The 15,528-nt window shown below is 48.6% G+C and overlaps 1 protein-coding gene across 1 annotated transcript in view; it reads left to right on the forward strand.

Annotated features, from left to right (window-relative positions):
• mgat5b (alpha-1,6-mannosylglycoprotein 6-beta-N-acetylglucosaminyltransferase B) overlaps positions 1-15,528 on the forward strand; it is a 1,090,939-nt gene that overhangs the window by 830,601 nt on the left and 244,810 nt on the right. Inside the window, exon 9 of the mRNA XM_085963547.1 lies at positions 11,152-11,283. Coding sequence (XP_085819673.1) covers positions 11,152-11,283 — 132 coding nt within the window. The remainder of the gene's footprint in view (positions 1-11,151; positions 11,284-15,528) is intronic.

Raw genomic sequence — 15,528 nt, forward strand, 5'->3', positions numbered from 1 at the left:
AGGGGATTCCCACTATACTGCATTGATTTGAATTACGCGTTGAAAAACCCGAACTTCTCAACATAGAGATGGCGAGATCTTTGTGTGAAGCTTACGCCGGCACCAGTGGCGAACGCCTTTGCTTCATCGCTGACCACAAATTCCGGGCCATTGTGTTTCTAAAAACTTTTGCTGTTAGCTTTGATATCCCTTGCAAGTTCTTTTTTTCATATTTCCTTCTTGCACCTCTTCTTTGCATCCCTTTGTTGCTTTATGTAGTTCCCTCCTGTTATCGGCAGGTGAGCAGATACATAATGTTGAGATATACGAACATACGAATTAGGAGCAGGAGTAGGCCACTCGGCCCCTCGAGCTTGCTCCGCCATTCAATAAGGTCATGGCTGATCCGATTCCTCCACATTCCCGCCTACCCCCGATAACCTTTCACCCCCTTGCTTACCAAGAATCTATCTACCTCTGCCTTAAAAATATTCAAAGACTCTGCTTCCACCGCCCTCTGAGGAAGAGAGTTCCAAAGACTCACGACCCTCTGAGAAAAAAATTCTCCTCATCTCTGTCTTAAATGGGCGACCCCTTATTTTTAAAGAGTGACCCCTAGTTCTAGATTCTCTCACAAGAGGAAACATCCTCTCCACATCCACCCTGTCAGGATCTTATATGTTTCAATCAAGTCACCTCTTATTCTTCTAAACTCCAGCAGATACAAGCCTAGCCTGTCCAACCCTTCCTCATAAGACAACCCGCCCATTCCAGGTATTAGTCTAGTAAACCTTCTCTGAACTGCTTCCAACACATTTACATCCTTCCTTAAATAAGGAGACCAATACTGTACACAGTACTCCAGATGTGGTCTCACCAATGCCCAGTATAACTGAAGCATAACCTCCCTACTTTTGTATTCAATTCCCTTCGCAAAAAACAATAACAGCCTATTAGCTTTCCTAATTACTTGCTGTACCTGCATAGTAACCTTTTGTGATTCATGCACTAGGACACCCAGATCCCTCTGCATCTCAGAGCTCTGCAATCTCTCACCTTTTAGATAATATGCTTCTTTTTTATTCTTCCTGCCAAAATGGACAACTTCACATTTTCCCACATTATACTCCATTTGCCAGATCTTTGCCCACTCACTTAACTTATAGATGTTGAAAGTCTAAAGAGCACAGATATTGACCATCTATGTGGCTCCCCTGCATCCCTACTTGTGCTTGAGCCAATGAGCATGCATCATGCACCAACTGTTGAGTAGAAGCTTGCTTTATGAGCACTACAGTAAAGTTCTAAGTAAAGCAATAGTTGCATATTTCAGTGCCTGCTACAATGTTGGCTCTGCGGCAATCTGGATCTGCATGTGTGAAAGAACTGAGAAGTTGTTTGAGTGCTATGCATACAGCCTCAGTTAACCACACGAGAGAACTCTTTATGGCATTCGCACTACACCCATATGCTTTGGGTTGACGTAAATTGTTAATTTTGCAGAGGCTAGCAATCTTCATTCTTAGTTACTACCATGACTTGAGGATATAACCCAGTGATTAAGAGCCATGCAGACCAGGGAGGTCCTTATTTGGATTGCCAATCTGTACTAAGCTAGCTTATGTCAACCGCAATGGCAATAGCGGCGCAAAAAGTGATCTCAGCACCTTTAGAATAATGAGGGAAAAGTTAGTCCGGGTTCTCATGGCCTATCCACACCTGTTGGCCATGTATATGTATGGACATACAGTGAGGATAGGATTAAGCCCACCCATGAAATGGCCTGCCAACAATCAAGGCACACGTATTAAAAATGGCCACCTGGGTAAGGTAATGGAGGGCATCCGTTATCCATGGAAACTTATGCCAATAAGGAGTCCACACTTTCAGAAGAGGAACAGGAGGAGGGGAGAAAATTGGCTGAAAAAGGAGGAACAGAAAAAAGGCAATGCAACTCCCATCTGTGTGCTTGGAGAACGAATTTCAATTGGGCTGGTAGCCATAGAATAAATTTCAGAGATTAAAAACTTCTATCAGCATATTTAGATTACAGTTAAATATCCTTTTAATATCCTGGCCCAGTGTCATTGCAATGTTTATAACTGTCCAGTGAATGATGTAGAAATAGCACACACCGCAAAACAAATGTTTCCGCCTGAATCCCATTGTTGAATTTACATGAGCATTGGGTACCATGATGGCATTGCATAACATCTCGTGTGTTATGTTTCCATAGACACAGTTCCTGTGCTGAATAATAGTTCAAGAAGTAGGAAATACAAGATTGATTCATTTTGATGCTGGCCACTAGGTGGTGATGTTCCACTGTCAGTAATCCTGACAATGTTGGACCTACCTAATGGATGATGCAGAGCATCCGTGGACAAATCCTCTGTCTACTGTGTGAATAATGAACAAAGAAGCAAAATGAAAATCAAATTCATTTTCTAAAAAAATCAATACATTTTGATAAATGTGTGACTAGATTGCCAGGAAATGTTATCCTTGGTTTATGGTTATGTTAGAATTCAAATCTCTATAAACTTCTGATTAAAAATAGCTCATTTGTAGATCCAGCTTATTTAATTATTCATCAATCAGTTACATCTACAGAGAACACTTGACAAAACGTTGTACACAGAAGAGACTATCTTGCTGAGGTGTGGCAATAGATTAATGGTACTTTGATTCAGTGAACACCACCTCCAAGATGTTTTTTGTGGCCTGGAGCCCCCTGTATGGTGGTTCTCACAGAGGCTACTTTTGGACTGCCAGAGATGGATGTGACTGCTGCCAGGGAGTAGGCATTTTGAAAAACTCACTTTTAAAATTGATATGATTTTTCTCCTTATCTTTTGGTAATTTACTCCCCTTACCTGGAAGGCAATTCAATCACTAGCAGAGTCACACCCAAACCAAACCCAATCCTATCCGTGCACCAATGTCCAATCTCTCAAACTTCCAGCACAGGTCACTCTTTGGCACAAGAATGAAAATCTGGCCAATTTTCCTTTCTCTATATTAAGGTATTGAGGTCAATTGTGCCCCTACCGCCACCCTGGCTGAAATGAGCTAAATCAGGATAGACTAGGAATGAAACCTGAAAGCTTCCTGGTTTGTATGGCTCAGCTGTACACTGCTTTAACCAGCTGAAGTACTGCGATATTTCTACACCACTCTTATTACAATAGTCTCACTTGAGGGATTATTTTAACTTGAGTGTCTTCCCGCCCAAATAACATTCCCTTTAAGAGTTGTAATTGAATTAGGGATTCATATAAAGACCAAATTGGAAGAGACTTGATTCATTGAAATTCTATACTTGACTCAAATGGTGCCCACTTCTCCCTTTTATTTGAATCTGCTAAAGTTATGTTCTATAAATTTCTAATATTCAAATTAGAGAAATGGAATTAGAGAAATATTTGCAATGACAGAACATTTTTTAATTATCTGAATGCAAGAATCCTACTGTAATTCTTGGGGATTGATGAGTATTAGCTTCCAAATCATTGTGGTGTCTATTTAATACTTTTATTGTTTTGATTCTGGGAGATTGTTTGCTCTGCCCTACTTAAGAGTCCCATGAAGCAATCGGATTGTCCTAAAAATCCAACTGGTTCATGAATGTTCTCTAGGGAAGGAAACCTGCTGTCCTTACCCAGTCTGGCCTATATGAAACTCCAGTCCCACACCACTGCGGTTGACTCTTAGCTGCTTTCTGAAGTGGCTTAGCATGCCACTCAGTTGTATCAAACCGCTACAGCAGTTCAAGAAGAAAGCCCATCACCACCTTCACAGGATGGGCAATAATTACGGCCTTGCCAGCAATGCCCACATCTCAAGAATTATCTTTTTAAAATTAATTATTCCAAACTAGGGGCTAGATTTTCAGTTGCTAGCGCCAGCAGTTAGCGCCTTAAGAGAAGTGATTTTCGGGCGCTATGCGTGTAGCGCCCGTGCGCAGCGCTGTTTGCGCCCCGCCCCAAATTAAGTTGCCCGTTAGCGCCGGTGCAAAGTTTAGCGCCCGGCCGGATGCGCGCGCAGAAAATGACGTCACATCCTCGTGCAACGCCCTTTGGCCGCCCCGATTCCAAACTTCAGTCGGACCGCCCCATTGTGCGGCTGGCGGCCGGAGCGTTTGGAAAAAGGAACGCAACACAACCAGCGCGGGCCCCGGGGGGCGCAAATTAAAGGGGACGTGCTCTCCAGTATAAAGGCCAGCCTTTTTTCAGAAAACACTCTTGTGCAACGCATTTCTGGAGACACAACAAGGAGGATAGCTAACTGGTTTCAAGCAGCAAGAGCTCAGGTATTTTTGGACTCAGGCCAGAGCGCTGCAAGTGGCCTTTTGGAAATTTGAGTGTTTGCCAGGATTTGATGGGGGTTGCATGGGGTGCCAACGCGGAGCTGCAGCTCCATGTCCGTAGGGCTCGCAGACGCATTGTGAGAGGGGCAGCCCTGGCTAGAGGCAGAGGGGGCTACAGGCGTCGGCCACGTAGGCCTTACCCAGTCAGGCTATACCGCCAGCAGCGCTCCTACCTAAACATGAGTGCCGCGCAATGTGTTAAAAGGCTCCGATTCCGAAAGGAGGTGATTGCGGAGATCTGCCACCTGCTTCGCCGAGATCTGCGGCCAAAGCTCAGGTGCAGGACGTCTCTGTTGGTGGAAGTGAAGGTGACGGTGGCATTGAACTTCTATGCCACCGGCTCCTTCCAATACGCTGCTGGGGACATAGCAAACATCTCCCAGTACGGCGCGCATCGCTGCATCCGCCAGGTGACCGAAGCACTGTTCAGAAGGAGAAGCCAATTCATCTCCTTCCCCATGGCCCTGGAGAGCCAGCATCAGCGCGCATTGGGATTTTCCAGACTCGGGGAACTCCCCTTGGTGCAGGGCGCCATTGACTGTACGCATGTGGCTTTGCGGGCCCCTCTGGAGCATGGCGAGCAGTATCGCAACAGGAAGGGCTACCATTCTCTGAATGTGCAGCTGGTGTGTGACCACAAGCAGCGCATCATGGCAGTCAATGCCAGCTTCCCAGGCAGCAGCCACGATGCCTTTATCCTGCGGCAGAGTACTGTGCATGACATGTTCCAGGCACAGCCTCCCCCAAGAGGATGGCTACTCGGGGACAAAGGCTATCCTTTGTGCACCTGGCTCATGACCCCGCTCCGCGCGCCCAGGACCGCTGCTGAAGAGGCCTACAACGAGAGCCATCAAACCACCCGCAACATCATCGAGCAAACTATTGGGGTCCTCAAGCAGCGGTTCCGCTGCCTTGATCGCTCCGGAGGAGCTCTCCAGTATTCGCCGGACCGGGTCTCCCAATTTGTGGTGGTTTGCTGCATGCTACACAACCTGGCTATCCGCAGGACTCAGGCACTGCCACCTGACGTTGGACCAGCACCTCAGGAGGAGGAGCAGGAGGAGCATGAGGAGGAGGAGGAGGAGGAGCAGGAGTACGTTCCCAGGAGGGAGCGACCAGGGCCAAGGGCCGCACGACGCCACCTTATTACACGGTACTTCTAAGCCCCCTGTCAGGGAATGGCCAGGGGCCATGAGGGAAGATGAATGCAGCCGCTCCGCAAGCCCTCAGCCGGCGAAGCCAACAAACACTAAGAAGAACAACCATGGAGACTGCATGAATAAAGATAATTATTTATTACACAAAAATGAAAAGCCCTTCCCGCATGAATCCCCAAAAACAATAAACGGGCCCCACAAAAAGCCCAACAAACGACTCACTCCCACAAACTGGGGAGGAGTCACTCCACATTTCTTCAAACCGGGCCTCAACGTCGGCCTAACGCAAAAAATAAGCCCTCCAACAACACAACCATGGGCAAAATAAAGATGGCCACCGCCATATAAAAGGAAAGCTGGCCACACCCTCTACTGAGTGGCCCGCGAGGGCGAGACCTTGCCCAGCCTTTTGCCTCCCCTGCCCGGCCTGCTGCTCCTTCGCAAGCTCTGCCCAGTGGCTGCTGCGAGGCTGGGGGAAGGCGCCTGAGGCTCAGATGCCCTTCCGCCAGATGCCGCTGGGGGGCGGCCTACACGGCGTTTGGGCCTCGAGGGGCCGTCTGCTGAGTGGCGCACCTGAGCCTGGCCACCATCAGCTACAGCCGCTTGCCCTTGACGCCCCAGTGGGGGAATGGCGGCGACGGATGGCGCAATGTGGGCCAGCTGACGTCTGGGATGCGCTGGCTGGTGCTGTGGTGCGGTGGCACTCGGCCGGGCCCGCACTGCAGGATCCGCAACAATCAGCCGAGGGGCGGCTTGCTGGGATGGTCCAGCGCGGCGGCTGCCCTGGCGATGCCTGCCTGAGACAGCGCGTGTGGCAGCAGTGAGTGCCCCTGTTGTCCTGGTGTGCGCCCGCATCACATCCGCCAGGGTCTTGACGGCATCAGTCAGCATGCGGCCACTCGCAGCAGTTGCTGTCCCGAACTCGCGCACACTGGTCGCCAGCGACTCGATGGCCTCAGGCATGCGCCCCACCACGCTCATGAGCTCCGTGTGGCGCCGGTCCGAATCCTCGGCCATCTTATTCAGCTTCCGCACCTCCTCCGAGGTGAAGGTGTCCGGACTGGAGTCGCGACTCTCCCGCTGGGGAGGAGGGGGCCGAACTAGGGGACCCTTGCCACGTTGGTGGCGGCGAGTGTGCCGATCAGCAGCACTCCCCTCTGATCCTTGCCCCCTTTGGGGGGAAGGCCGCGGGCCACGCGCATGGCTCCTGGGTGGCTGGACGCCACTGGTCCCAGAAGCTGCATTGCCCTGCGACAGTTCCTCCAGGCACTCGTCCAGTGAGGAGGTGTCAAGCATTTCCTCCTCTCCTGCGGGACGTGACTGTTCCCCCGATGGTCCGGCTTGCTCCTCCTCCTCCTCCTGCTCGGAGGTGCTGTCACTGGCAGCTTCAGGGTCCTGGTCGTCACCAGCTGAAAGCAGGAATGCACAAGAGTAGCTTCAGAGTGAGGAGACTGCGTCAGCGAGGGAGTTAGGACTGGTGGCATTCAGCGCATTGGTGGGACAGTGGCAAAGGAGGTAGCTCGGATGGGCCAGTGCGACGCGAGAGGGCCAAAAGGCGAGGTCCTTACCATTGCCGGGCAGTGGAGGGTCGGCTACTCCGCACGCTGTGGGGACGAGCACACGGGCTCCCATGAGCACACACACGCGCTCCTCCAGCCAAGTGAGCTTCTGCAGCTTGGCGCGGCCACCCCTGGCACGGGCCTGGCGATTAAAGGCTACTTTAGCCTGCAAGAGAAAGGACGGGCTGTAAGTGCGCAGTGTAGCCCTGATGTAGTGTGCACTGCCTCCCATGGTGGAATAGCTTGGCCAGAGTGAAGCCCTGATGTAGTGTGCACTGCCTCCCATGGTGGAATAGCTTGGCCAGAGTGAAGCCCTGATGTAGTGTGCACTGCCTCCCATGGTGGAATAGCTTGGCCAGAGTGAAGCCCTGATGTAGTGTGCACTGCCTCCCATGGTGGAATAGCTTGGCCAGAGTGAAGCCCTGATGTAGTGTGCACAGCCTCCCATGGTGGAATAGCTTGGCCAGAGTGAAGCCCTGATGTAGTGTGCACTGCCTCCCATGGTGGAATAGCTTGGACAGAGTGAAGCCCTGATGTAGTGTGCACAGCCTCCCATGGTGGAATAGCTTGGCCAGAGTGTAGAGTGCCGAATGGCCAATTGATGCTCATGACTGTCCCAATGCTGCTGGCTGAGGGCTGGCCAATAGGACTTTCAGCTCCCTTTGTCCATCATGTCAGGTGTACATGCAAGAATGAGGAGGAGACTGGAAAGGGTACTCACCCTGACAATCCTGGTCAGGTCGTTGTATTTTTTACGACATTGTTTGTGGGTCCTGGGGCATCGCCGGTGAACGTCACCCTCTGGGCGATCTGCTTCCAGGCTTTGGTGTAGTCGTGGTGGGTTGGATTCCTCCCACTCTCTGGGAACAAGATCTTGCGCCTCACCTCCAGAGCTGTGACCATTATGTCCAGATCACCCTCTGAGAAGCGCAGGGCACGCTGACGGGCCTTCTCTGGCATTGCCATGACTCCCTGGGGCTGAGCAGCAGTGTTGAGGCCTCTTTGCAAGGCTGCAGTGTGCAGGGCGTGGCAGCAGACCAATTCGTCCCTTCCCCCTTTAAGAGCTGGTCGGCGCCACGGGGTCTGCTGTCAGTCCAAAAATGACCGCACCCGCGCTGCGCCCCGCCTGGGCGCTATCCCTCTGGACCGCCGGCTTAGCGCCTAAAGATAGTAGTGGAACGCCTCTTTTAGCGCTCCACCAACCTCTTAGGGCGAAGCCACTGAATTTCCGGCAACGGGGCGCTACTTTGGGGCGGGCGCTAACTTCGGGCGGGCGCTAAGGTTAGCGCCCCAAAACTGCCTATACTGAAAATCTAGCCCTAGGTCTTTTGCATGGGATAAGTTCTGTGCTCTGATTGTGTTCTGTAGATTGTTTTATGTATTCTACAGGTCTGCATAGTTTATTATATATTTTTGCACCAGTTTATTTTATGCCATGTCCATTTGAAGCTCTATCCAGTGTACCATTATCGGCAGTAAATGGCCACAAATAAAAGTAAAAATATACTTTTTGATCTTTTCTCTTTGACAATCCAAGTCATGTTCACATTCTAAATAGTAAATCCTATGGGGGAAAAATTCGGTATCGCCCCATTTGGGGTGCCGTTATCGGCCGTGCGCAAAGTTTAGCGCCTGGCGCTAATTATCGCCTCCGACAGCAAACTTGGCTTTTATCACCCCTGGAGGTGATTGGAGCGTTAAATCAGGTGCTTCACACCTGTCTTAAGGCGCAGACGCCGAGGAGTGAGGCAGTACCTCAGTGCTGGCGAAGCAAGGAAGGGCAAATCAAAATAAACCTGCAAAGTGCTGCTCAGTACTCAAAACTCCTTCACACAGCGTTGAATCTCTCCAGAAGTCTCTCTCTCTCAGACTGCGTGGTGCAAAAATGTCACCGACAAAAAAGGCAGGAAGCGGTCGCCTTTAAATAGCACTCCCCTAGTCTCTTTCTGACAGCAAAACGCTCCCCTCAACCTGTCATTGCTAGTAGCAGTCGGTAAGGCAGGGGGCGCCTCTCAATATCCAGTCCGGGGCGCTAACGGGGCGTTGCGCACTCGACTGACGTCACGATCTGCCGGCGCAGGAGATCGTGGCGGTAGTGTTTAGCGCCGCCACAAAATGTCTAGTTAATTTCGCGAGCGGCACATACATCGCCGCGCCCGGCCTCTAGTTGCTTTGCGCCCCAATTGGCGCCCTCTTAAGGCGCTAATGGGAGGCGGAAACAACTGAGTTTTTCCCCCTATCTCTCATAACAGTGGGAAAAAAAGCAGCTCCCAATGAATGCACACTCAATCTCATGTAAGGGGTCGTTTTAACGAGCTTATGGTGTGCTAGATCGGTTTTGATTTCGCACTGCTCGTGAGTGGTTCCAAAGCGCTCCCCCCTCACCGGTTCTAGACACTGGGCTTATTGCCAGACAACCTTGATGTGTGGCCCAACTTGTGACTCGGAAGACAAATGGATCAGGTGAGACAAAGGTGAGTTTTAAATCAGAAATATCTTTATTTTCAAGGAGAATAAACACAGAGAATGCAAGAATCAATTTAGACAAAAATCATTAGCACGTCTCCCAATGGGAACTAAAATTTAACACACAAGGAATAACTTTGACTACCTTAAATCATACAACAATTCTTAATCAGTAGTATACTAAAACGGGGGTGGGAAAAGCGCACGGACACATCGAGGGATAAATCACACTCCTGAATTACAAAACCCTTAATGTTACAAACCCTCCCGTTGCTAAAATATACCTCAACTATGTCAGTTAGGTAGAGTTGGGCCTTTATGCTCACCAGAATTTTAAAACCCTCCTGGACCTTGGTACTCCTTGTTACGTCCGGGATCTCCAATCTTCCTTATGGGACCGGCTCCTGGACCAGCTCTCCTGCACAAACTTGGAAGTCCTCCGAACTCCTCGAGCCGTCTCCTCTTCCGCACGGTCTTCGAACTCCTGATGGTATCTGGACTTGGACTTCACTGCTTCTGGTGAATCTTGTGGATCTGTCTGAGTCTGGCTGAATCTCTCTCCTGCACAATCTTGTGGGTCCTCCTCGCTGTCCTTGACCTCGTGTCTGTGTGAATCTGTGATGGATCTGTCTGAATCTCACTGAATGACTGTCTTGCTGTCGATTTTACCTCAACAGTTATACTGTTTCCTTGCCCTTATCTCGGCGGCAAATCAGGGGTTTTCTTTTGTCAAGGTAATGGGCATGCTGCTTTGACAAAAGCAAGTACTTTATTTTAATGTCTTGTAAATGAAACTGATGGGATCTGTCCTGTGTCCCTCTGAGTTTGGTACAGATAATGGTTTTTTTTCTGTGCTCAGCGATTTCAGAGATGGGTTTGCGTTTTGCTAGCAATTAGCGCACCTCCAGGTGCAAATACTTTTGTTTACGAGTTTGTTACTGCTGTAACCATATTATCATATCAATAGCAGTAAGTTCTGGAATCTTCTAATCGGTGATGACTCAGGCTGCTGTAAGATACTGCTGGTGTGTCCTTTTGAACTGAGCCATGAGAACTGCCAACTCCATCTTGTGTTCTCACAATGTGGCCATTTCAGGGGTTTTACCAACCTAGACTGTATTTTCTGGATTTTTGCAAATCCTACACTCAGGAAACGAAGTGTGGAACAGAAAGCATTGGCTGTGTGTCTCACATAGCCAGCAACCTCAATACTGTAACTGCATCCCTATACACAGGTTGATGGTTTGCTTAATTTTCTGTCAATGAAGATTCATGATTGACCAATCTGTTTTATTTCGTTAGCTGGCTCCAAGTCGCTAAAGAACAATCAATAACATTTCTAACAGCTTGCATTCTCACTGGTGAGAATTCAGAAGTTCTCTCCTTGTTATATTTAATGATTTTCCTCCTGGAGCTTTGTGCAGAATGGGACCCAGAGCATGTTGTGGATATTCAATACCGTGATCCGTTTGTGATTCAGAGTTTATACGCAGAAAGACAATTTTTTTTTCTGTAAATCAGAAATACATTATGTTCAAGGTCCTCATTAAAATGAATGAGCTGATTTGTAGAAGATAAATTTGTATGCTAATTCTATATGTTCATTGTTGCTGTTGATTAGTTTCCTAGGTGTACCTCCTGGGAGAGGAAGTTGTCCTCTGACTGGACCATTGGCCTTTGACATCATTTACACGGATTATCATGGACTTCAACAAATGAAACAACATATGGGCCTCTCCTTCAAAAAATACAAGTAAGAGCTGAAACTTGCCAGAACATTTGAATGTCCAGGAAAATGTAATGTCAACAAAATAAACATGCATTTAATCTGATAAATTTTGATTTTGATGCTGTAAATTAACTTACATATTTATGATAGTTTAATACCTAACCATTTATAAACAAGGTGGTAAAAGTTATGCTGCAACTATACAAAACCTTGGTTAGACCACAACTGGAGGACTGTGAGCAGTTCTGGGCACCGCACCATAGGAAGGATATATTGGCCTTGGAGGGAGTGGATTTACCAGAATAATACCCAGACTTCAAGGGTTAAGTTACAAGGAGAGATTACATAAATTAGGGTTGCATTCTCTAGAATGTAGAAGGTTATGGGGTGATCTGATCAAAGTTTTCAAGATATTAGGGGGAACAGATAGGGTAGATAGAGAGAAACTATTTCTGCTGGTTGGGGATTCTAGGACTAGGGGGCATAGTCTAAAAATTAGAGCCAGACCTTTCAGGAGTGAAATTAGGAAACACTTCTACACACAAAGGCTGGTAGAAGTTTGGAACTCTCTTCCGCAAATGACAATTGATGCTAGATCAATGGCTAATTTTAAATCGGAGATTGATAGCTTTCTGTTAACCAAAGGTATTAAGGGATATGGGCCAAAGGCAGGTATATGGAGTTTGGTCGCAGATCAGCCATGATCTCGTTGAATGGCGGAACAGGCTCGAGGGGCTGAATGGCCTACTCCTGTTCCTATGTCCTATATGCAAATATACAAAGCCTTTGGATAGATAACATAATTGAAAAGAGAAATTGAGGTTATGTTACAAAACAAAGGCAGTCTGGAGCAGTGGCATCTCATTTGATCTAATCTTGATTTATGATTGCTTTCTTTCACTGTCGCCCCCATTTGACTAATGACTACTGAGAAATTTTAGTTGGTGAGGAAGAACTTTCATTTTATAACATGGAAGAATGCTGAGTTTTCCGGAATTTTAGCGAGTTTCACCATTTTGAGCACATTCTCATGGTCTATTGGAAAATGTATAAAATATCACTGATTTGTTTGAATGTATTTTTCACTTAAGGGATAGTACTTTCCTCAAATCCAGTTGCAATGGTTCATCTTGTTGGAAACATTTTATCATCTAACAGACCAATAGGTAACATGGGTAATAAAGTGGTAATGAGGGCATATTGAGCATTGATTTCAATATAACTAATTTCTAAAACTTGAGAACTTTGTAACTATACCTGTGGCCAGGATTTCTACTACTACTTCTAAGTTTGGGGCACTACTTCCCTAAAATACAATTGCAAACCCAGAAAAACTATCAGACTGCACTGTAGAATCAAAAGGACCATAAATACACTGAAAGAAATGCTGATACAATTTCCTATGAGAAGGGAAATCTAAAACGTGGATAAGATTAGAATTGGAATTGAAGATGGAAGAGTATAAAGGAGTAAACATCATGCCTATTCACGGATTTCCACAGCCTGCTGTGTACTATAGCAGCCTGAGGCAAGCACAATAGGGTTTCAAAAATCACAGCCTGATAACTACAGACCAAGGACTTGCTGCCAATTAGCAAGTTTTTATTATCTGGTTGTTAATTTAGGTTCAGAGAGAATCAGTCAACTTCTGATACTTTCAATTTTTGATCCAAGAACAGTGAGACTGTCAGTCCCATGAAACTTGGGGGCAAGCGTTGCAATTTAGTACTCCCGCCACAGAGCTGCGCACAGTAGGAACACATATCAGAAATTCAATGTCGAGGTTCATACCACCCAGTTTGCAGCACCGCAATTGTCTGCCCATTACATTTATGACCTCTGAACCTGAATCACCGATATGCACTCTTCTTTGCAAAGCTCTGCACCAGGAGTACTAAGTCATAATGTTTATGGGGGAAAAATTCAGTTGGTTTGCGCCTCCTGTTAGCGCCATAAAGAGGGCGCTAATGGGGCGCAAAGCAACTAGCGCCCGGGCACGGTGATGACTGCGCCGCTCGTGAAATTGACCGGACATTTTGCGGCGGCACTAAACAATACCGCCCCGGTCTCCTGTGCACGCAGATCTTGACGTCATTCGAGCGTGCAACGCCCTTGTGGCACCCCCGGACTGGATATTGAGTAGCGCCCCCCCTCCTTTCTGCCTGGCGCAAGCAATGACAGGCAGACTGGAATGTTTCCCAGTCGCTGTGGGGCTGCGGGGGGTGGGGGGCGCTATTTAAAGGCGGCCTCTTCCTAGATTTTTCTGTGGTAGACATTTTTGCACTACTCGTTCTGACAGAGAGAGAGATTCTGAGAGAGAGAAGGAGAGACTTCTGCATAGAGTCCACGCTGTGTGAAGTAGTTTTGCCTACTAAGCATCACTTTGCAGGTACTTTTGTTTTTGACCTTCATTACTTTGATTGCCAAGAGACTATGGGGGCTGCACTGATTCAGGCCATCGTCCTGTGCCTGCAGATTCTGAGGCCACAGAGACGCAGAGAGAGAGAGTGGCAATCATGGCCAGATGGAGGAGGGCCAACAGGCCTCTGTACAGGAGACCTTACCCTCCCAGGGTATTTCGCCAACAATTCTCCTAAATTAATATGTCTGAGGAGCAGTGTTTGCGAAGGCTGCGCTTCAGCAAGGAGGTGGTCACTGAGCTCTGCCACCTGCTGCAGCCAGACCTGTAGCCTCTACTGAGGAGCAGGACGTCTCTGTCGGTGGCAGTGAAAATCACAGTGGCTCTGAACTTTTATGCCACTGGCTCCTTTCAAGCAGCTACTGGGGACATCGCCAATATCTCCCAGTTCGCGGTCCATTGCTGCATCCGTCAGGTCACAAATGCCCTCTATAAAAGGAGATGCCAGTACATCTCTTTCCCGATGACCCGGGCCAAACAGCATGAACGCGCATTGGGCTTTGCGAGGATAGCGGGCTTCCCCATGGTGCAGGGCGCCAGTGACTGCACGCATGTGGCATTGCGGGCACCGCATGAGAATGCAGAGGATTTCCGCAACTGAAAGGGATTCCACTCCTTAAACGTCCAGTTGGTCTGTGACCACAGACAGCTGATACTCGCTGTCAATGCCCGCTATCCTGGCAGCAGCCACAATGCTTTCATCCTGCGTCAGACTGCTGGGGCACCGCATCACCCAAGTGGTTGGCTCCTCAGGGACAAGGGTTATCCACTGTGCACCTGGCTGATGACATCGCTCCGTAACCTCAACACCCCTGCTGAGCTGCGGTTCAACGAGAGCCATCTCGCCACCAGGAACATCGTTGAGCAGACGATCGGCGTGCTCAAGCAACGGTTCCGCTGTCTGGACCACTCAGGAGGAGCCCTGCAGTACTCGCCTGAGCGAGTCTCCCTCTTCATAGTTGTGTACTGCATGCTGCATAACCTGGCAATCCTCAGGACCCAGCCAATGCCACCAGGCCTTGGAGCACCAACGGAGGAGGAGGAGGAGGAAGAGGAGGAAGATGATCATCAGCAGCACCAAGGCGGGAGGGAGGCCCACAACGTTGAAACTGGAAGGGCCGTCCGTCAATGGCTGATAACAAGCTGCTTCTAGGCCCCTACTGAGGAAATAGCTTCTGCTATTGAGAACAATATGAATGAAACCAACCCACAACCCCTAAACCAGCCAAAACAGCAATGATTCCAAAGACCAAACATGTACATTTTGAATACAAAAACTTATTTATTTTACAAACTCTGTGTGTGTCATTTCTTCATGACAAACTAATAGAAAGAAACACAAAAAAACAGTCATTAACATAACTGGTTCTCACAACCTGGAGATAATGTCCAAAACACTAAACAAAAGTTTGAACACGAACCTCGGCCTTTAATAAAAAATTGACCAAAATGTTGTCACACCTCCTACTTTTTGCCCTTCGAGGGTGATCTCCTTCCCTTGCGCACTTCCCCCCTTCTCACCCTACTGCTCCTCCGTAATGGGACCCCAGTGGCTGCAGCAAGGCTGCTGGAAGGCTGCTGATTGTCAGAACCTGAGACTGCAGATGCCCTTGAAGGACGGCCTCGACCAGCTCTGGGCCTGGAGGGCCCGGCTGCAGATGCACCAACTCTGCATGGGCAGCAGCAGTCTGGCCTACAGGCGGTGGCAAGTGTAATGGGGAAGTGACAGTGGTGGCGGCAGGAATGCTGCCATCTTGAGAGAGGACAGCAACTCCCTGCTCGACCGACACACTGGCACTCTCACGGGGCAGCACTTCAGCATCCGGAGCAATCTGCTGGAGCACAGATTG

Source organism: Somniosus microcephalus, chromosome 21 (assembly GCF_052327205.1).
Source record: "Somniosus microcephalus isolate GS21.2 chromosome 21, FLI_Smic_1.0, whole genome shotgun sequence".
Classification (NCBI taxonomy): Eukaryota; Metazoa; Chordata; class Chondrichthyes; order Squaliformes; family Somniosidae; genus Somniosus; species Somniosus microcephalus.